Source organism: Thamnophis elegans, chromosome 2, assembly GCF_009769535.1.
Source record: "Thamnophis elegans isolate rThaEle1 chromosome 2, rThaEle1.pri, whole genome shotgun sequence".
NCBI classification, from domain to species: Eukaryota; Metazoa; Chordata; class Lepidosauria; order Squamata; family Colubridae; genus Thamnophis; species Thamnophis elegans.
The window spans coordinates 35,918,036-35,940,884 of NC_045542.1; the positions used below are offsets into that span (position 1 = coordinate 35,918,036).

At 44.2% G+C, this 22,849-nt stretch overlaps 1 protein-coding gene across 1 annotated transcript in view; it reads left to right on the forward strand.

Annotated features, from left to right (window-relative positions):
• Window positions 1-22,849, forward strand: part of LMBR1L (limb development membrane protein 1 like) — a 37,498-nt gene that overhangs the window by 7,212 nt on the left and 7,437 nt on the right. The window contains exons 2-11 of the mRNA XM_032210038.1: window positions 8,330-8,414; window positions 12,657-12,687; window positions 13,867-14,006; window positions 15,469-15,572; window positions 15,988-16,114; window positions 18,019-18,087; window positions 18,967-19,031; window positions 19,683-19,758; window positions 20,572-20,655; window positions 22,342-22,418. Of these exons, the coding sequence (XP_032065929.1) occupies window positions 8,330-8,414; window positions 12,657-12,687; window positions 13,867-14,006; window positions 15,469-15,572; window positions 15,988-16,114; window positions 18,019-18,087; window positions 18,967-19,031; window positions 19,683-19,758; window positions 20,572-20,655; window positions 22,342-22,418 (858 nt within the window). The remainder of the gene's footprint in view (window positions 1-8,329; window positions 8,415-12,656; window positions 12,688-13,866; window positions 14,007-15,468; window positions 15,573-15,987; window positions 16,115-18,018; window positions 18,088-18,966; window positions 19,032-19,682; window positions 19,759-20,571; window positions 20,656-22,341; window positions 22,419-22,849) is intronic.

The following is a 22,849-nucleotide window of genomic DNA, read 5'->3' on the forward strand; positions in this document are numbered from 1 at the left end:
CGTAACGGAGTGAGCTCCCATTATTTGTCCCTGCTTCTGCCAACCTAGCAGTTTGAAAGCATGTAAAATTGCAAGTAGAAAAATAGGAACCACCTTTAGTGGGAAGGCAGCAGTGTTCCGTGCACCTTCGGTGTTTAGTCATGCCGGCCACATGACCATGGAGACATCTTCGGACAGTGCTGGCTCTTTGGCTTTGAAATGGAGATGAGCACTGCCCCCTAGAGTCGGGAACGACTAGCACATATGTGTGAGGGGAACCTTTACCTTAATGGACAAAATCTTGCCAGACTAAATAAAGCTATAACCTTACTTACTTACTAGACATATCTTGAGAGATTCTATACGGTGTGGCTACCCTAAACCTCTTCCTTCTTTCCCCATCCAGTTTGGGATTGTGCAATCTCTTAAACTGGGCTTTTGTATGGAATGTGTTGCCTTGCCTCTGCCTTGGGAAGCCTTAGTGCTCATCCCAGGATTCTCCCCTCCCTCCTTCTCCAGCTGCACATTCCATCACAGTTTTGAGCACTTGAATTATGTGCTCTTGGTAAGGATTGGGGATAGTCATTTTGCTGCTCAATTTATATGTTAGAGCAACATGAGGAAGAGATATCAAAAGGTACTTTGTTTGCATTATTTTTGCAAAACTCAGCCCTTCATGTGAGCCTTGAAGCGTGTCTTAGAAGAGAGCTACATTCACAGCATTCAAATCCACTTGAATTTTCCAAAATGTTTTTGTCTATGGAAAACTTTGCTCCTGATCCAGTGCCTGCACTCTGATGCAGAATGTTTTTCTCAACCTTCAAAGTGCTTCTCACTCCCCCTCTTTCATGTGTATTCCTTCTCTGGGCAAATAATCCTATATTCTCTTCTGAGCAAATATCACTAAAGGTCCAAGTTCTGTTTAAGTGGAATCTTGGAACTAAGGTTCACTCAAGGGAGCACTGAGACAAATTGGTTGCAGAACTCTGGTTTCTCTCCGCTGAAAGCATGATGCAGTTGTTATCTGCTTTCTCCCCAATCCAAATTGGCCCAATTCCCAGAAGAAATGCCTTGCCTCAGCAAAAGACAACGTGGAGCACTACTCTGGACTTTCCGTGTCTGGTTCTTTGCTGCTGCTTGCGTAACATTTGTACCTGCCATGATAACCTCTGGTCGTTTTTGTAAGGAGAACTGGAAACCGGAGAGCAGGGTTGCTAGGCACGCCTGGCATAAGGATGAGGCTCCTGTGGCTGCAGGATTCTAGTGGAGTCAGTTTGGGAAGAGGCTGGCATTGCCATCTTCTCCTGGGCCCTCAGTTATCATAGGCTACAGGTAATGCCCCCTCCTTTGAAAGAACTGGCCAGTTGGTTTAGCAGCCTGAAGTATAGAGTAGGGTGTGAGCCCTGTCTCTGTTCACACATCACATAGGTTGTCCTTGATTAACCATCCATTCCGAATACGTTCAGTTTATGTATTTATATATACTCACATGTAAGTCTATTTGCACATAAGCCAACTCTCAAATGCTCACAAAAATGCCACAAAAAATGCACCATCTGTGGGTAAATCGACATGCATTAAAGTGTCTCCTTATTCATGAATGAGCTTATATATGGAGATATGGATGCTCTGGCAAAGAATTCCCATACATTCCTATGGATTAGCCCATCCTCACATAAACCAAACCTGTTTTTTTGGGAGCATTTTGGCACCTAAAATTCTTGGCTTATATACGCCATATTATGTAAATGCAAGCAGTATGCAAAGCCGCAAATCATAGCTTACAAATTACCATATTTTTGGAGTATAAGATGCACTGGAGTAGAAGACGCACCAAAGTTTTGAAGAGGCAATTTTTTTTAAAGTAGGTAGGTAGATAGAGGGATAGACAGGGAGAGAAAGAGAGAGAAATACAGTAGGTAGGTAGGGAGAGAGAGAGAGAGAGAAAAATAGAGATAGATAGAGAAATACGGTAGGTAGGGAGAGAGAGGGTAGGTAGGTAGGTAGGTAGATAAAAGGAGAGAGAGAGAGAGAGAGAGAGAGAAATACAGTAGGTAGGTAGGGAGAGTGTGTGTAGGTAGGTAGGTAGGTTGAGGGATAGAGAGAGAGAAATAGAAATAGAGAGAAATACAGTAGATAGATAGGTATTTCTGCTGGCACAGCACTTGATCAATGTAATTCTCATCAATCAGTTAAAGAGCTTTCCAAAAGGGGGGGGGAGTTTTTGCACCTTACAAACCTCCCCAAAATGGCTGGTTTTTCACGAAAACGGGCCCGGTTTTTCCCCCCTCCAAAAAAGGCATGAATAGCCGGGGGAGGGGGGAAGGCCTTGCACAGTGCTGGGGGGGGGTTAAAAAGGAGCAAAAAACAGCCCGTTTTTCAGGAAAACAGGCCCATTTTTTGTCAAAAAAATTGCATGCATAGCCTATGGAGGCTTATAGAGTGCTGTTGGGGGCTGGGGGGGGGGGAGAAAGTGGCCCGTTTTTTGCTCATTTCTGCCCTCCCCATCTCCCATGAGCTCTGTGAAAGCCTCCACAAGGGTATGTAAGGCCATTTTGGTGAAGGGGCGGGGCTTAGGAAAACAAAAAATGCTTTATTTGGTGTATAGGATGCACCCAGATTTTCAGCCTTTTTTTTTTTTTTTGAGGAAAAAAGGTGCGTCTTATACTCCGAAAAATACAGTACACGTTGTACTTTGGACATAGGTTTATTTTAAAAAATCATAAATAAGCTCTCAGAATTTTTTTAAACTTTATTTGTATCACATACTCAAAGGCATCAGTGATGCAAAATTAAATGATTTGATCCTGAGTCATAGTTATTTTCCTTTCTATTGCCTGTGGAACAAAAAGAGGACTGTGAGCCAAAAATGTTGGCCTCCAGCTGGCTGGGAGAGATGTATACTTCTGAGATACCCCAGCTGAACAATGTAAAAAATATATTGTGGTACATAAAAGGAAATAAAATAAATGTCTAGCACCTCCTCCATAATTTAGTACAGAATTCTTCAACCTTTTCCGGCTTTGTGGACTGGCGGGGGGGGGGGATCGTTTTGCACGAGTGGCCAGCAAGCGTGTGTGCACGTAGATTCATTCACTTGAGTGGCAGACAAGTGCGACCACCGCTCACACAAATGGATTCACGCACACCACAGAAGCGGGGATACGCACACAGTCTCCCACCACTTCCACAGCCCAGTACAGAACTGCTCACCGCCCAGTAGTGAGCTGCGGCCTGGGGCTTGGGGACCTCTGATTTAGTATATATATTTTCAAGGAGGCTTACACACACACACACACACACACAGACACACATACACACACACACACACACACGTGTTAGGGAAATTATACAACGGATGCATTGGAAGTTTTTCTGAACATGTTGCCCTGTAGTTGTGGAAATGAAATTTTGTAATTACTGTAGGCCTTTTACTAAGCAGGTATCCATGTTGGTGTATTGCTGTCAGGCAATGGCAGACAGCAGATGTCTGGTTTGCACTTGAACCAATATGTGCAGGAGGAGACACATCCAGGCAGTAAACTTTTAAAATTTATGACAAGAATACAGTAGATAATGATTGCTTTGAACGCAGGACCCATAAAATGGAGTGAAAGAAGTGCTCCCATCAGTGGGAACATCACAGGTCCAGGGTGATTCATTTCTTTTTTTAAAAAAAACCACCAGCAATATACTGGAGCAGAATCAGAGTGATTACAGGCAGTCCTTGACTTACGACCACAATTGAGCCCAAAATTTCTATTGCTAAGCGAAACAATTGTTGCATTTTATGACCTTTCTTGCCACAGTTGTTAAGTGAATCACTACAGTTGTTAAGTTAGTAACATGGTGGTTAAATGAATCTGGCTTCCCCGATTGACTTTGCTTGTCAAAAGGTCGTAAAAGGTGATCACATGACCTTGGGACGCATCATAAATATGAGTCACTTGCCAAGCATCTGAATTTTGGTCACATGACTACGGTCGCAAGAGTGAAAAGCCGCCATAAGTTTCAGTTTAACTTCAAACAGTCACTAAACAAAGGGGTTGTAATTTGAGGGCTATTTGTACACTGTGAGATAAATCAGATTCCGAACCAGTCGGAGAAATTCTGAAAGGCACAATACTTAACGCTCCCATTGAAGATTACTTCACACAGTAGGGATAGCATAGCGTGTGAGCCAGCCTATGATTTAGGGATCATAATGCTGATTACAAGGATTAGTGAAGCAATTAGTTAGACATGGCTGTCATGGTCTCCAGCTTTTGGAGTCTGTCTCTCTTCCAGGGGTTTGAAGCCCTCCAAGTTTCTTGATGAATGGCCTATGCAGCACTCAGCTTCCTCTCTTAATAAAGCTCGGAAGGTGGGAAGAACCATATGTGTTTACATTCAAGGTAAAGGTTCCCCTCGTACATATGTGCTAGTCGTTCCTGCCTCTAGGGGGCAGTGCTCATCTCCGTTTCAAAGTCAAAGAGCCAGCACTGTCCGAAGATGTCTCTGTGGTCATGTGGCCGGCATGACTAAACGCCGAAGGTGCACGGAACACTGCTGCCTTCCCACCAAAGGTGGTTCCTATTTTTCTACTTGCATTTTTTTATGTGCTTTCAAACTGTTAGGTTGGCAGAAGCTGGGACAAGTAACGGGAGCTCACTCTGTTACGTGGCGCTAGGGATTCAAACCATTAAACTGCTGACCTTTCTGACCGACAAACTCAGCGTCTTAGCCCCTAAGTCACTGCATCCCTGCTGTGTTTACATTAAAGTAGCCCAAAAGGGAAGCCTTTTAAGAAAGGCTGCCTGGTCTCCTTGGCTAAGGGCTACTTTAATCTAGTAATGAAGAAATGAAATAAAAAGCTGCCCAAGTCGCTTGGTTTGGAGCCCCAGGATGCTCCTTTTCTGTTTGAAGGTTAATTTTGGGGCATCGTAGAGGAGGTAGGAGAAAAAAAACCACTCCTTCCTGCCTGGCTGCATAGCACTCTGCTAGGTCATCTCTCAGGCAGCAACGCCAAAGCACATCATACTTACAGGATGCCAGCTGGCTTGGAACAATTTTGTTTTGCTCTTCTGCTTCCCTTTTGGGTGAGAAGAGGCTGTTAACACCACAACCTCTTCCTCCTCCCTCTTTCCACACAGAACAGGGCAATGGGAATGGGAGTGGTATAAAATCAAAGTCACGGCTTCCTGCTTTCAAAAAGAATAAATAAATGCTTGCCTGCCTCTTCTTTGTTTTCTCCCAGCCTTGGTTCTTCCCATGCTTTCAAATGTTTGCATTTCTGTATTTTTTTATTAGAGTTTTGAAAAGAAGGTTAAAAAAAGAACTAATATAAGGTAAAGAAAGGAAAAAAATGCCGGGATGCGGTGGCTCAGTAGCTAAGACGCCGAGCTTGTTGATCAGAAAGGTCGGCAGTTTGGTGGTTTGAATCCCTAGTGCCGCATAATGGAGTGAGCACCCATTACTTGTCCCAACTTCTGCCAACCTAGCAGTTCAAAAGCATGTAAAAATGCTAGTAGAAAAATGGGGACCACCTTTGGTGGGAAGGTAGCAACGTTCTGTGCTCCTTTGGCATTTAGTCATTCCGGCCACATGGCCACAGAGACGTCTTTGGACAGCAATGGCTCTTTGACTTTGAAATGGAGATGAGCACTGCCCCCCAGAATCGGGAACGACTAGCACTTATGTGCAGGGGAAACGTTTACCTTTAAAGGAAAAAAAATGAAAACATAAAATGAAAAGAAGTATAAGCAGCTTCCATTTTTTTTTGCAGGAAATATAACTCCAATGGGGTCCTTGGCGCTGTCTCAGTTTGATTGATTTTTGCAGTCATTTCATTACCCAAACTAGGTAACAGTATCATCATTATCATGATTTTACACTGATGATATTACCTAGTTTGGATAATGAAATATCTGCAAAAAACAATCAAGCTCAGAGAGCACTAAGGATCTCACAGTTCAACCCTGAGCTACAAATATTCTCTTATAAATATAACAAAATTTTTACAAAAAAATTACATTTTTGTCCTAATCATCAAAGCTATAAACCTTGAGTATTTTTTTTCTGTTTCATGCAAAAAGTCTATAAGGGGTTTCCGATGAGCAATAAACGTAGATATTGTCTTTTCCATACCTAACCAAGGAAATTAGTTTGGCCTTTTTTGCAAGCTTCATCATTTGCAGTATACTTTGATATTTCTAAAGACTGGATCCTTGTTTCTGATGTAAAGCTAAGATACCACATATTTGTGGTCATCTTTCTTACTGTTGAAATTCCTGGAAAGAGATTGGTTACCTTTTGGTAGCGGTCTCTTTTTTATAACTTCAATTCTTTGATATGGTTAATTAGGGATGGGCAAATATTCTAGCATAGATTCTGTGAGAAAATCCAGCTCTATTGGCTATTACGGTGGAGGGATTTTGGAAATCCATCATTTATGGATAGCACCAGATTGAAAAAGGATAGCGTGCAACCTTTGTCACGTTTTAAAATAGGTTTGTAGTATAAGGTGGGCTAAGAGCCTGTGGCATTTAATCATCCTGATCACAGAGGGTTGCTTTCTTTCTTGAAGAACAAAACTTTGGAACGTTAGAATGAAAAAATGACCCTTTAAATTAAACCTGGTATGTTTTCAGGAGCACCACCTGAATGTCCTTGGGCAGCCCAGTAAACCTGTCATGTGGCAGATGAAACATCCATGTTTACTTTTTATATAACTAGTACTTGTTGGGGCTGGAGAGCAATTTAATGCTCATTCCACCAAAAATAGCTGGAGGATTATTTTGCAATGTTTATTTGCCTAGCGCTCTGACCATTCAATTTTCAGATTTAGGTTTGTTTTGTTTACATAGCTTCACTGATGGGATCTTCTTTTCAAGCTTAGTTTTGTTGTTTTAACTTCTGAATCTTGTTCTCAGAAATGCGCTTATTTGGGAGGGTATGTCTTCCATTTTATGTGAAGTTACTAGAGAAAACAACGTGGCTTCAACTGAAATAATGTCTGAACAGGGAAAATGCAAATTTTTCACTCTCAAATCTTTTAATCAGAGGTGCTTTTATTTTTAAAAAGTACTGCTTTGCTTTCTTCCCATAGTTATGATATTCCGAGTATTTTAGGATGAGCTGGCAATGGAGTAGCTAAGATGTAGAATAAAGAATCAGAGGTATAGGAGTCCGACTAGATGAAGAAAGGATGAAACTTGCTGATCCACTCTTCTTCCCACTTCACTTTTCCGTTCACTCCCTCTTTCAGTTGTAAGCTTGACTTGGGGAGATGGGATTATTTCAAAGCCTCCTTTAGTAACTGGCGTTTTCAACACTTCCCTGAAACAGTTTCTCTGTTGCAATTATTCTCGTCACGCGCCTGGTATCATTCCCTCAGTCATAAATGTGGTTTCCTGGGTTTTCCAGTTTTGGTGCTCTTCAAACTTATCCCATTATTGCTGCCTACTGTACCGCCATCTTTGAACCCAGTCTAGATCTGGTATGTAAGCACGCAGGCTGCAATTTCCTGCTTTAATGTTTCCTCTCTTTGTTTTGCTCTCTCCAGCTCTTAAATCACCGCCCCTTCCCAGGTATTGTTAAAACGTATGTTAGGGAACCCAGATAAAATTAGAGGAAGAAATGTGGTTTTTCTCAAACCTGCTGGCTGCTTATACTGTGTTTCCCCGAAAATAAGACAGGGTCTTATTTTTTTTGACTCCCGAAATAAGCACTTGGCCTTATTTTCGGGGAGGTTTATTATTTTTGAGGTGTAGGAGGCCCCTTAACTTCGGCCCGTGGATTAGCTGATCCAGAGAGGGGTGGAAGTTCTGTCTCTGTTTCTGGCACACTCTTACCAGCCCTAGCGTCCCTGGGCCTGCTGCTCTTTTTGCGACCGCCACTAAGAGAAGTGGCGGCGTAGCTGGGGTTTGCGGTAGGGGCCTCTGCGAGGCCGTTCCACATGGATGGCAGGTGCATGTCGGGCACATTGGACATGTTCCCCCCCTTTTCTCCCATTAAATGGTGGGGACTGGCTGCGCATGCATTTAAATATTTTTGGGGAGGGCTTATTTTAGCACACGTGCTCAAAAGCCCAATTGGGCTTATTATTTGTGGAGGTCTTATTTTCAGAGAAACAGAGTAGTCTGAAGAAATTTCACAAAGAAATGTTGATAAAAGAAAGCATTGAGTATAGTGATGGCAATAGAATGGTTTTGCTCAGTAATAGGATAGAGAAGAGGATCCTTTAGTTTTCCAAATTGTGTTCCATTTGCCTTGGATAAAGTGGGTTGCATATCCTCAAGAGTCACTGGGAAGAGGTGAGGATGACTCATGACCAGCATCTCGTAACCAGTTTTTCTTTCTCCTCCCACAGATCTGCACCCTTCTTTTTGGCAGTCTCTACATCCTGTGCTACTTCATCTTAACCTACTTCAAAAGACACACAGACTTCACTACAGGTAACTGGGTAGGCAGGCAAATTAAGGTCGTTTCTGCCAATTCAGTGCCAAGAATTCTCAGCAAAGGCCAACCTACTGGGGAGCTGAAACTCATCCGTCTAGGAGGTATCTAGGTTTGGGAAAGCTGTTCTAGGTACATGGTTTCAGAAGACATAATTATTCATTTGTTAGATTCCCAATTTTGTTTGTTAGATGCCTTTTCTTCAGGAGTGTAAGTTTTTCTCGTTTTTCCCAAGAGCAACAAACCTATGATGTGGGCTGGGTTGAGAGAGAGGGACTGGCCCAAAATCACCCAGGGAGTTGAAGATAGACAGGAACCTGAGTCTCCCCTTTGTTCTTTCCAGCCTTGAACCACTATACTATACCACCACTGAAGTTGTCGAAGCCATGCAGGATATGGCTTTTTAGAGTTTAGGAGGAGAATGAAACTAGCAGTTTCCCTTGATTTTAAGATTTCCAAAATATGTGTCCTGCTCAATTATGACAAATCAGCAGAGTTCACATTGCACAAAATGCTCTTGTTTAATCCTGGGTTTGCTGAACAGCCCACAACTTAAACTCACCAGGGTCGAAACACTACAGTGGCTGAGTTCACATGCAGTATTACATTATGTCAGTGGTGAAATTCAATTTTTTTTACTACCGGTTATGTGGCGTGGCTTGGTAGGTGTGGTGTGGTTTGGTGGGCATGGCTTGGTGGGCGTGACAGGGGAAGGATACTGTAAAATCTCCATTCCCACCCCATTCTGGGGTCAGGCATTTTGCCGGTTCTCCAAACTACTCAAAATTTCCGCTACTGGTTCTCCAGAACCTGTTAGAACCTGCTGGATTTCAGCCCTGCGTTATGTCCAAATGAGGCAAATTGCTTGATGACTTAGCGCATTGTGGAAATCCAGCCTTCAGGTACGCATGTGTTCAAAGTGAACATCTCTGCTGCAACAAAGCAACATGTGTGCTGCAACAACATTTGCATCGGCAAAGGTTTGACCTTTCCAGGCAAACCTCTCTCAACTCGATGAACGCCAGAAAATTGTTGGCTGGATTATTAATTCTACAATTCCCAGAAGGCAAACCAGTCCCAGGTCAGCACTATCATAGCTGTAATTCTGATAGATTCAGAAGGGCATCCGATTGAGGAAGGTTGTACTGTCATAAGTCTTGGATGCTTCTGTAACAGCCCAATTAATAAGCAGAGAACAACATATTTGCTTGATCATTAACATCTCTGTCAGCCAGGGTGAAACTTGATGATCTTCCATAACTTTTTTCAACTGCTTTGTATGAGCCTCAGAGCATCTTATGTCAAACTTGCAACTAAGCCAGCTGATTTTAGCAGGATTGGCAAATGTCCCTTTTGTAACCACTTGAGGTCTGTAAATTGTTCACAAAGCAGTGGGTGGGTGTACTCTGTGGGCTCCCTCTGGTTAGCTCCCTCCAGCTTCAACTCTTGCATAACTTCTATGCAGAATGCCTGCAAATGAAGCTTGTGGAGACAATACACCCTCTCTGCCCCAAATGGAAAGATTTCTTCCCCAGAGTTTGCCTGCTTTGCAACAGCGCTGAGGTCTCTACACCCAGTCCCTGTAGAAGGGCTTTTTGACTTTTAAATTAAAGTTTGTTTATACTGCTGCTAGTTTAGTTGCCTTGACAGCCGTTGGCCTAGGGAATTTAGCTCTTTTTCCAGCTTAGCAATTTTCCAACTAGTAATTTGATGCTGACACTTATTGGACAAATAGGGAATATGAGGAAATGGTGGGACCTGGCTACTTTTAAGATCAGTTTGCAGAGACAATCTGGTTTTACTGTACAAAACATGTATCCTAGAGAGATGCCTACAGCATAGGGATTCCCACAAAACCTTCCTTGTGCTACTCTAACCCTACACAATTGGACATCAGATTCATAAGGAAATTTTTATGTGTGCAGTTCTAACCACCCAGTCTGTTGTCCTATGGCTGGAGAGAGGCACCATTCACCACTGTTCCCTTAGGATACAGTATACAGAATACAACTCCTGTATATTCTACTTTGTATTCTGAATTTCAAGGAAACCACCTTCTCTGAGGAGGGTTGAATTTATCTGCAGATGTGGGAGGAGCAGAAAAGCTGTATCCATCTCTTTGTGATAGTGAAGACAAGAGTACCAAAAACTTCTCTATAAATAAGAGTTTTTCCCCTAATTGAATTGAACAGTAGATTCTGCCATCCCTGGTCAACCAGCCTGTTCAGATTGATTGGATGAGTTTTTGTCTTCAGCTGCATATTTTATAATTGATTATGGTAGACAAGAAGTAACCTCTACTAATCCTGGAGAATTCCTCACCTAGCCAACTTTCTTCTGTGTTTCCACTGTATTTATACTGTAGATCAGCGGTCACCAACTTGTGGACCGTGGACCACTGGTGGTCCGTGAGAAAACTTTGGTGGTCCGCAGAAAATTATTTGTATTTTTTGTATTGCACTAATTCAGGGGTCTTCAAACTACGGTCCTTGGGCCTGATACGTGTAACATTTGTGTTGCTGCAGAGAATCTCCCCCTTTGGGGTCTTTTTTGTGCGGGTCGGAGGGGGGCAGAAATTCTGACTTGGGGTCTGCTTCAGCCTCTTGTTGTGGGGCTTTGGGTGAAGGCTGGAGGGAAGTGCTGGTGGTGCTGAAGAGCCGGAGGGCCTCATTCCAATGGGACTGCATCATGGCCTGGAACTGGCTGACCATCTCAGCCTGCTAAACCTCCAGGAGCCGGTACTCCCACAAGTCTTCCCTCTGCTTGGAAAGCCTATGCTTGTAGTCCTCAGTGAGGTGCTTCTGCTCTGCCTTCTTCTCAGTCAGATCCAAATTGAACTGAGCTGTTTTGCCAACTCTTTCTCACGGTGGCTGCTTAGCTCCAACAACTGCTTCCTGTTGGGGCCCTAAGGAGCCCGGGCGGGTAGGCGAGGAGTGGCTGGCAGAAGAGGGGCGAATAGAAGCTGTTGAGGCATCCCTTGATGTGAGTGACATTGAATTGGCCACACCCATCCAGTCAGATGACCACCTAGCCATGCCCACCCACCCAGTCATTAGGCAGATCATATTAGTGGTCTGCAGGATTTTAACTTATGAATTTAGTAGTCCCTGAGGTCTGAAAGGTTGGGGACCCCATTTTGCCCTTCCATAAAGTCATGGTTTTGCAATGAGCTAGGGCAGTGATGGTGGACCTTTTGTGACTCGCGTACCAAAAGCGGGGGGAGCGCAGGGGGATTGTGTGTGGGCGTGCCACATCCATAATGCTATGCGCACGACCAGCAACCCCCCCCATTTTTTGTGTGCTTTTTCTGCCCTCCCCATGCTCCAAAGGCTTTATAGGACCCTGGGGAGGGCAAGAACAGCCTCCCCCCCCCTGCCCAAGGCCCTCTGGAGGCTTCAGCAACTTCCCTGAAGCCTCAGGAGTGCGGAAAACCGGCCCTATGGGCAAACCAGAAGTTTGGGAATTGACTTTCGGTTTGCTTGTAGGGTCAGTTTTAGTCCTTTGGAGCCTTCAGGAGGCTTCCGGAGGGCAAAAAACGACTCCACGAGCAAACTGGAAGTGACTTCTAGTTTGTGTGTAGGGCCATTTTTCGTCCTCTAGAGCCTTCAGGGGCCTTCTAGAGGCTTCCCTGAAGGCTCCGGAGGGCAAAAAACAATTCTACGAGCAACCCGGAAGTGACTTCCGGTTTGCTCGTAGGGTCGTTTTTTGCCCTCTGGAGCCTTCAGGGAAGCCTCCTGAAGAGCTAAAACTGGCCCTATGAGCAAACCAGAAGTACGTTCCCAAACTTCCGGTTTGCCCGTAGGGGCGTTTTTCACATTCCAGAGGCTTCAGGGAAGCTCCTGAAGCTTCCGGAGGGCGAAAAATGGCCTCAAAAGAAGACTGAAGTCAGCTGACAGGGCAACGCCTCGTGTGCCCGGACAAATGTCTCCGCATGCCACCAGCAGGTCTAATACAAAATGTTGTATCACCAGCATGGAATAGACTAAATGCCATCTTTACACTTCCTGTTAGGAATATCTCATGTATGTTGCAATTAAAGGTTTGTCACTGGATGACACAAATTCAGATCTCTACTCCCCCATGGTAATGGGCCGTCATAGGGGAAGCTTTGAGTGCTGACTAGTCTACTTCAGTAGACTGGCAAAATGAACTATAGATGTTACTTTGGGTTCTTTGGCAGAAAAGTAGTTTGAGCACTTAGTTTAATAACAGTAATAATAATTGTTTTTTCCTATTCTTAGTTGATGAAGATGCTGCAGTCAATCGGATTGCGTAAGTTCCCTCTTTTTCCCCTCTTAAGATATTCATAACTTCCCTTTCCCCTTCCTTCTTCCCATTTCCATGTTTTTCTTTTTATCTTTTTAGGGCTTTTTTTTTTTTAAATGAAATGTCCAATAAAAAAATGCATCTAATGTGGATTTCCTTATCCCTCTCTTTGTGTAATTTGGGACGCCATTCAAAGGTATTTTTGGAATGTGGCCCAGGTAAACGAATATGAGGAGGAATTTTGCATTTCTCTTAACATCTGGGCATTAACGGTAGAGAATGTATTATGGGCAGCCCTTCAGGCTTTCAAGAATCCCTGTCCTCTTCAGACATTATTCTTCAGTTGTTTGATAGAAAGATGGGCAGCATATACATTTAATAATTTTTTTAAAAAATTAGAAAAAGCATTCTTTTGCATATGTGTGTATAAAAATAAAGCATCAATTCAATTCAAACCTTTATTGTCAGAGAACAACATGTGTACAATGAGATTGGCTGAGCCTCCTTTTGTACACACCCACACCCACAACACCGTACAACTCACAGTGAAAGATAAAAAAATCGCTATCCTGCTAACAAACACCCAGGCTTGTTGCACCATGTGAACTTATTGCACATCGCGCTGGCCCTGCAAGTCCACGCATGCTTATTCAGATTCACATTCATAAGGCATCCACGTGGCATGTTAAGCATACCGCATTATCTTACCTCCCCGTTAGAGGTTGCTTCTCATCCAGAAAGTTAGGTTTCAGCTGCCCACCAAGCCTGAAAGGACTCTCACATGGGATAAATTAAAATTTGAAAGCTTTATTTATGACTTCAGGCTTCCCTTAACTGGAACTGTTCTAAATTTTGATGAGACTCAAGTGAAAGAATTGATCCAATAGGGGTGTGTGAGAGAGAGAGGGGGGGGAGGGAGGAGGCGGGAAGAGAGGGTGGGAGACCATCATCAAACCAACTTCTTTGCTTCCTGTGTGTGGTGAACAAAGCTGCTCTTTCCTTGTCATGCTCAAGAGTCTTAACCTTCCCATCCTTTGAACATGGCGGACCAAGGAGATAATGTATTTCTATTTTGGGGAAGGAGTCGTAAATATGAGGCGTAATCTGTGGCTTCACTGTGCAGCGAGCAGTGTCAGATGGACGTGGACAAGCATCTTATCCTTTCTTTTGTGTCCTTTTGCTCAGGCTGTGGCTGTGCACCTTCACTCTGGCTGTGTCCCTGGGGGCAGTCCTTCTGCTGCCCTTTTCCATCATCGGCAACGAAGTCTTGCTTTCCTTCCCTCAAAATTACTACATCCAGTGGTTGAACGGCTCCCTCATCCATGGTGAGCTCCCTGCAATGCTTCCTCTGTGGGCAGGGAGGAGGGGCATCTGTCTCTGTGGGGGAACAGAAGGAATGAGCCGCGGTGGAGCAGTGGTTAGAGTGCTGCTTCTGGTGATCACCAGCTGCCTGCAATTTGGCAGATCGAATCCCACCAGGCTCAAGGTTGACTCAGGCTTCCGTCCTTCTGTGCTTGGTAAAATGAGGATCCAGACTGTTGGGGGCAATAGGCTGACCCTGTAAACCTCTTAGAAAGGGCTGTAAAGCACTGTGAAGTGGTATATAAGGCTAAGTGCTAAGGCCACGCCCCCTTCTTTCTCCATAATGGAGAAAACCTGACTAGCAAGAGTGATTAGAACTCTTAGGCAAGTCGTAAAACCAACTCTTAGCAGATGGTAGCACCAAATTGACCTTGGTTGATCAGATGGTCAGATCTAGTTGGTACCTGGATGGGAGACTAAGGATGCTAAGCTGGATTGGGACATCAGAAAAGCGTTTGGAGACATAAGGATGGGAAACCTCTTGTGTAATACTGCCAGACGCAGTCCTGAGAAGGCAGTTTCAATTCAAGGGAGTCATTCCCCTTAAAAAAAAAAAGCAAAATTAGCACCAAAATCTGCTTTCCCTCTTCAGAGTTCTCTGTGTCTCCCAAATCCTAGCTTCTCTCTTTTGAAAATCCCACAATCACCAACATTTGTGTTGTAGAATCAAGACCCTTTAGGACCGTGTTGGCGTACCTATGGAATGCGTGCTGCAAGCGACACATGGGGCCAGACTTCTCTTCTGCGTTCCTGTGGCTGCACATGCGTCAGCCAGCTGGCCTTCGCATGTGTAGGAGCGCCAAACCCCGGAAGAGCAGCGTTCCATCGCGCATGTGTACGGGCACCCAAACTTCTGGGTTTCCAGCGTGCGCATGTGTGATGGCCAGCTGTTTGTCAAGCACACACATGTGCCAGAAACCAGAGGTTTGGGTGCCAGTGTGTGCATGTGCGATGAAACACTGCTTTTCTGGGTTTTGACACTCCCAAAAGTGGGAAGGACAGCGAGGCCGCACATTTCTCGCGGGATGGTTTTGCGTGCCATTTCCGGTACTCAGATCGGCACCTGGTGATATAAAAGGTTAGCCTTCCCTGCTCTAGGATGAGTCCTCTCATTGTCTGGGATTGCTTCAGTCTGAAGGAAGCCACTTCAGAGCAGAGGCTGCTTCGGGAAAGAACATTGGTACCAAGTATGTGTACCTTTCTGTAAAGGTGACTGGGATTTTCAGCTTTGAGGGGGCTGTCAGGTCCAGCTTGGAAAGGAAAAGGGTGTCCCACCAGAGTTGGGCCCCTGTGGATTATCCCAGGAATGGCCCAAATCAAGGAGGCTAGCAGGAGTCCCAACAGCAGGAGAGGCAGCAGGGATAGGCCTTTGAGGAGCTGGAGCAGAGGCATAAGGGAATTTCTCTCCCTCTTTTCTGTTCCTAGGACTCTGGAATCTTGTCTTCCTCTTCTCCAACCTCTCCCTCGTCTTCCTCATGCCCTTTGCCTATTTCTTCACGGAGTCCGAAGGCTTTGCTGGATCAAAGAAGGTACCAACTGCCTCTTTTTATTTACTTTATTTACACACTCACACAAACAAACACATATACACGCACTTGAATTCCTAGACAAAATAAAATTTAAGGGGGGTATGAAAAGTGCAAGGAATAAAATAAAAAATAATAATAGAATAAAAGTAACTTCCAACTTTCTTCAATGCAGTTACAAATACAAAAAAAACAACCTTTTGCTCTAAAATTTAATAGTGTTTAATAGTATTTCTATAATCATAAACAGTTTGAATCGTCAAATCCCCAAATTAAAAAATCACTGTTTCAAGCAATAAAGTCCAGTTTCTAGGTTCTACCTAGAAGCAAAATAGTGCCAGCTGCCTCTTGAAGACTTCTCATCCTATTCCCAGTTCCGGAGTGGAAATAACTGTCCCACTTTTCTGCTTCTGTCCAGGGGATCATGGCTCGGGTATATGAGACCTTTGTAGTCCTGCTGTTGCTAACCCTGTTGGTGCTGGGAATGGTCTGGGTCGCCTCTGCTATTTTGGACCAGGATGGGGCGAGCAGGGAAAGCCTCTATGGTGAGTTATTATGGTGGGGGGAGACTTTTCGCCCCCTACAGGGATATACCTTCCATTGCAAGGGGAGATTTGAGCCCCGGGTAGCAAGGAGCTGTGAAGTGGGCAGTTGAAGAGTGATACCCTTGAATTTACATTGGCAGGTACAGCACTAGTCTCTAGGTTGCCAAAACTTTAGTCAGCAAGCATAAATCATCTTATCCCTCACCCGCGGAGCTGAGTGGAGCTGAGTTGTGAAGGAATTGCTTGGTCCAATTTTTGTTGGTTTGGTCAGTTTGTTAGGCCAGTTTGGTCTAGCACAGTGATGGCGAACCTATGGCGCACACGTGCCCGAAGTGGTGCTGCATGGGCCGCATCGCCCATTCTTCTGGGTTTCTGGCGCGCATGCACCTGTAATGATCATCTGGCCTTCATGCATGCGGCAGTGCTGGAAACTGGAAGAGCTGGTCTTCTGGGGCAAGCATGCGCACAGGCCAGCTGATCATCCCATGTGCATGCACCCCAGAAACCCGAAAGACAAGCTGGCTGGTGTGCATGTACGCACTGGAAACCGGAAGTTCATTTTCAGGGGGGCCTGTCCGCTCTGTGCAGCTCCTCTTCCCTGTTGCGGCCAGATAAGCTGCACCTTCCCTTTTTGGCACTTGGTGCCAAAAAAGTTTGCTATCACTGGTCTAGTTTTAGCTCTGTCTTAAACATCGAAAATCGGCTGGGTGACTTTGGATCAGTCACTCTCTCTCAGCCCAACCCACCTCACAGGGCTGTTGTTGTGGGGAAAATAGGAAGGACTATTGGGTATGTTTGCTGCCTTGGGTTATTTATAAACAATAACGAAGGCAGCATACAAGTCAAATGAAACCAACAAACAAATTGGGTGCTTCCAACCCAAAGGTTCTCCATGAAAGACAAACCTCTCCAGCGAATAAACAATAAGCTTCTAATAGCCTAGTGTCCCTTGGTCATGCCTGATGGAAACCAAGGAGGAAATGAAACACATGACTGGATGCTCGGTCAGCTGCAGATTCAGAAGAACGAGTTCTGGCTAGCAGTGATGTTTGAGATGAGAACAACCCTTTGTATGATTTGTGGTGCATTGGAAATAATTTCTGGATTGACAGAAAAGGACCTTTTTCTGTCTTTGCTCAATTCAGAAATGCTTTGAGAGCAAGAACCAGCATGGTGTAGCGGTTTTAAGGAGTTTTGGTAGAACTTAGAGGGAGCCAAGATTCTAGTCCCCCCTCGGCCACAAAGACTCAGTGGGTGAGTTACTTTGGGCCTGTCATTCTTTCTCAGCCCAATCTACCTCACAGGATTGCTGTGGGGGGAAATAGGAGGAGGGAAAGCCCAGAGCCGTGGTGGTGCAGTGGTTAGAATGCAGTATCTCAGGCTAACTCACTGTTCACTCCAGCAGTTCGATTCTCACCAGGCTCAAGGTTGACTGAGCCTTCCATCCTTCCGAGGTGGGTAAAATGAAGACCCAGATTGTTGGGGGCCATAGGCTGACTCTGTAAACCAGTTACAGAGAGGTGTAAAGCACTGCGAAGCGGTATATAAGTCTATTGCTATTGCTATGTGCTACCTTCAGCTCCTGAGTAAAATCTAGATCTTAGAAGTAATAACTTGGGGCAAATGTGATCAGATGGCCCTTGTTCAGTAGTTTGGTTCCTGCTTTCTGATAGTCTCTTATTTTGTATTCAGTAGGATCTGCAGCTCAGTCCTGGGCAATCTAGGAGCCGTCAGAGATGGCTGAATTCAGTTCCCAGCTTCCCTTTGTTCTTGGCTCTGATGATTGGGGAATGTTGGGGTTTGAAGTTCAGCAACATCCTTGATATTTCCTAGATAGACCTAGAGGTCCATGTTTCTTTTCTCCTGGGCTGTAACCTGACTGTATTGTTTTTTTTCTCCCACAGATCTCTGGGAATACTACCTTCCCTACCTCTACTCCTGCATCTCCTTGTTTGGTGTCCTCCTGCTCCTGTGTAAGTTTTCACTTCTGTCTGCTGCTTCAGTGTTTGGGACCCAGAAGGAGTGTTCTTATCACCTGCTGCCTTATTTGAATTGTTAATACTGGTAATAGACAGTGTCTGTTGTAGATATGGTCTGTTACAGAAGTATTACGGTTTCCTAGAGCTGATCAGTTGAGACCCAGCACAGCAACATTTTCTAACTTCTTAGGGACTACAACTCCCAGAATTCCTAGCCAGCAGAGTCATTACCTGATAGGGTAATGGGTTGACTCAGCCTTCCATCCTTCCGAGGTGGGTAAAATGAGGACCCAGATTGTTGGGGGCAATATGCTGACTCTCTGTAAACCGCTTAGAGAGGCCTGAAAGGCCTATGAAGCGGTATATAAGTCCACTGCTATTGCTATTGCTATAGGTCAGAACCCCAACATTCATCCATGTTAGCTCAGAATTCTGAGGGTTGCAGTTCTAAAGCATTTGGAAAGAGTTGGGGAATGTGGCTCCCATCATCTAACCATTTGAAAGAAAAAGTGCCTATTTGAATAATGCAATAGGGAAATGGTAGATAACGGGGATGTGAAGGTAATAACTTGGAAGAGCCCGAACTCAAATAATCTGTTGCCCTGTAGAAAGAGGTGACTTGGGTTCGTTTTTTTATTTTTAACCTGCTGGATTCCTAGAATGGCAACTGTTTTCCACAACTGCTCTGTGCTGGACAAATGATGGCATTTGGCATGATAAAACAGCAAAGCAAGCAGAGAGGTCTGTTTTCCTGGCAGAACCTATCCACTTTCCTAGATTGTGGAGAACAGTGCCACCTTCTGGCAAGAGATGATCATCAGGGAGTTATTTGCTGGGGCTAATCGCAATTTTTCTCTCTCCAATTCTTTACAGTGTGTACACCCTTCGGTCTGTCACGGATGTTCACTGTCACAGGGACACTGTTGGTCAAGCCCAGGGTGAGTTAGCTTCAGCCTTTCTAGTGTTAGTTCCAAAAAAAAGGGCTAGGGAAATTATCATCATTTATGATACCAAATCAAGCAGTAGGGATGGTCTCCTTTCTAGCTAACTATGATCAAACCGTTATTCGGGAAGAAAGTGAAACAAGCAGGGCCAGAGGTAAGAATAGATTCAAGGAGAGGTGGAGACACATCAGGACTGCAAGATCAATTCCTTCCTTCATTTCTTCCTTCCTTCCCTCCCTCCCTCTTTCTCTCAAATCTAGTTCATTGGGTATTATGATTTGCATTACATAACTTGTTGCCCAAAACTGTTTTGACTGGTAGAATGAAATAAAGGCACCATTCTTCCACCTGAAAAATCCATTGCAATTATTCCTCCTGTTGTTCCTCCTTCTCCTAAACTGCTTTAAGCAACATGCTATTGTTGCTGATGTTAAAACACTTGGCAGATTAAAAATCCCTGCCATTATTGCCAATCCCACAGGTCTATATGTTAAACCAGTTCTTAATCACCTACTCTGCATCTTTACTTAGTTGATTGGGAAAGAGAAAAGGCATCAGCTGTAGAAATACATTTTTTCTGGAATGGTTAAAGCAAACAGCTTTATTCCCAGTAGGGAGCTGAGTATATTTTTCCTGCCTTTTCAGCTCCTGGAGGATTTAGATGAGCAACTGAGCTGCACGGGATTTGAGGAAGCTGCCATTTCTCGCAAGATCAACTCTGGTAGGTCCCCATTTAAGGCTGGATAGAGCTGAGGCTTGGGAATTCTTGTGCTTGGATTTAGCAGACAGCTGAAATGACAATCCGTTCATCTATTTTCTATCCCATTGCAATCTGTATTGGACTCTCAGTGGTGTACAGCACCACAGACCAACTAAATTATAAAGACCTCTACAATAAATATTAGTTCTATATAAAATCCATTCAGAAATGACAGAGCTGACATACAGCAATCATCATGGCTGCCTACATACAGCAGTCTACAAGGGATCTCCAGAGGAGATCCATTTTTAACATGTTTTGAAAGGACAATTATAGGTAATTCTCACTTAATAATAAGCAATGCAGTCGTAAAGCATCGTATCGTGTGACCATGCCAACTTATGGTGGATGTTGCAGCGGTCCCACTTGCTATTGCTGAATGACTCCCGTATGGCTGCAGCATTCTGTAGTCACATGATTGCTATTTGCCATCTCCTGATGGGTTCCCCATTGCCTTTGCTTGTCAGAGGCCACCTGGAAGGTTACAAGTGGCAATCACATGACTGAAGGATGCTGTGACTGTTGTAATTGTGAGGGATTGCCATGCATCCAAATTATGACCCTGTGACGGCTGCAATGACGAGGACCCATTGTACATCTGCCACATTCACCTCCAATGTAACTTCGAACAGATAACGAGCGAGGAGTCATTCAATAAGGGTTACCTATATAGAGGACTGTACCCTGGTGCCACGACAAGGAGTTTGCTGCATGTGGGCATTGAGGCTGATCCAGGTTCTATCTCTTTACTCTCTTTTTGTTGTTGTTGTTCAGGGAAAACCTCCTGCTGGCTCAATTTTGATATGGAAATGTTGAGACAACAATACCTAGCCATTCATGCACACAGGATAACACTGGGTAAGAATAAAATGTACGGTGGAAAGAAGCTGGTTGCTCCTGCTCTTTCGTCCGTGGAGATAACTCTGTTGCCCCTCTATTTATCAAAACAGTCCTATTTCCTATCCCTTGTGTTCTGTCCGTTATTGCACCAAGCACTGCTTTTTTAAAAAATTATGGATAGATCGAACATTTATGCAATGCTAGCCTGGGAGTACTCAGATTAATTCCCCTCCTGCCATATAAATGGCATACTAAGATTTTCCCAGATGCATTCACATTCTCTCTTACATATGCCTTTCAGAGGTTGGTTTGGACCGGTTCGGCTGAACCGATAGTGGTTTGCTGGCCTGGGTCACCAGAACCGGCAGCGGCAGCGACCCAGGCCTGCCATGCCTGCGAACCAGTTCCCCAGTTGGCACGGCATGTTTTTTTTTCCATTTTCAAATGTTCTGCGCATGTGCGGACCAATTTATGGGCAACTGTGCACGTGCGTGTAGCACACGTCTGGCGTGTGCATGAGCAAAGTGAGCGCATGCATGCAAAATTGCGCACACCGAACTGGCAGCAACCCACCCCTGATGCCTTTCCATGCTTTTTCAGAAACCTGCCAGGACTTGGGTTTAAGAATTTATGATGGCACAGCAGGGAAGCTGCTTCACTCTTGATTGCTATTCTAAATCTGCTTATGCTTCATTTAGAACTAGAGCAGGAAATGGATGCCTTCCAGGTGCTTAGGCCATAACCTTGGTAATCTACAATCTGTTGGGATCTGTATTAAAATTATGGAGGGGAACAGGGGAACTTGTCTTCATCTTCTAAACTTGAGATGGAGCCACAGGAGACAAGATGGCTCCAACCTAAGAACTAACACCACAAAGATGCCGGGTCCTTATCTTTTGGAGAAATACTTGAGAGAACCATAACAAGATTGAATATGCAGTGCCTGGGATTGAGGCCTATAATTTTGAACAGTGTTTTAGCTTTTGATCACGATGGTTGCTTCTTCTTCCTTCTGGGCCTTTCAGGCTTCTCTCCCCGTGATCCACATACTTTTTTTTCCTTTTAAAAAAAAGAGATTGGGGGGGATGTGTAAAACCCATGTTAGTATTGGCTCCTTTTCTTTATTAGGTTTGATTTTATTGGAGGCAAACATCTTACTGGAGGTCAATGGACCTCGCTCTATTGCAGTGAGGTTGTTCTCCTTAGGAGGGAAAAGAGCTTAAATGAGGTTATCTTGGAAATGAGAATTGCCTCAAGAGACCATGGAAAATTGTCATCCTTCATCTATATATATAAAAACGTGTGAGTGTGTGTGTGTACCAGCATAACTCTGGAATGCCTCGAGCAATTTCAACGAAACCTGGTACACAGATGACAGTCTCTGAAAAACAAACACTGTGGGGTAAGGCACCCCGAAAACCCCTCGGGGTGATGTTTTGTTAAGATAGAGCCTGTTGTGCCTTCAAATGGATTCTACTGTACTGCCATAAAATGGCTTCTACAGTGAAGTTGTCATGGTAATGGCTTCACAGTACTCCACAAGGGGCTCTCTCTGGTAAGGGGAAAAATCCAACATTAGAAATTACGTTTGGTCCGGACATTTTCCCCCTATAAATAAATTCCTGAGCAACGCCAAGTTATCGGCTAGTCCAATATAACTTCTGTGTATTATAACTGTGCATTTCCCCCCTCCTTTTTTGGCAGAAACCCGCCGCAAAGCTTCCGCTTGGCAAAGGAACCTGGGCTATCCATTGGCTATGCTGTCTCTGCTGTCATTGACGGTAAATTCTGGGGCTGAAATTAATTGTAAATTTCTATTTTGGTCTATATCAGTCTTTAACAGTATTTTATCAACAGCATGCGGCCATCCAAATAACACTTGACAGTAATTCCTATTGTTCATCAGAAGGGCCACGTTCCCTGTCCCTCATACAGATCGGCCTCTCCAACTTTTCTGCATTCCCGTTTTTGGGAATTTCACTTCCCCATTTCCAGCCTTTAGATTTGCCATATCAACCTCCTGAAGTCAGGAAAATGGTCTGAAAATGATCCCTAAAAGTTTGTTTTTAAATATATACTTTGAACTTTATTTACATCTATTCTATATGCGGAAGAATACAGTGTATTGTTAAACTGTGAAGTAGCAAAAAGAGATACATGTATATGTAGCTTAATACAGTTGTTTCTCAACCTCAGCAACTTTTAAGACATG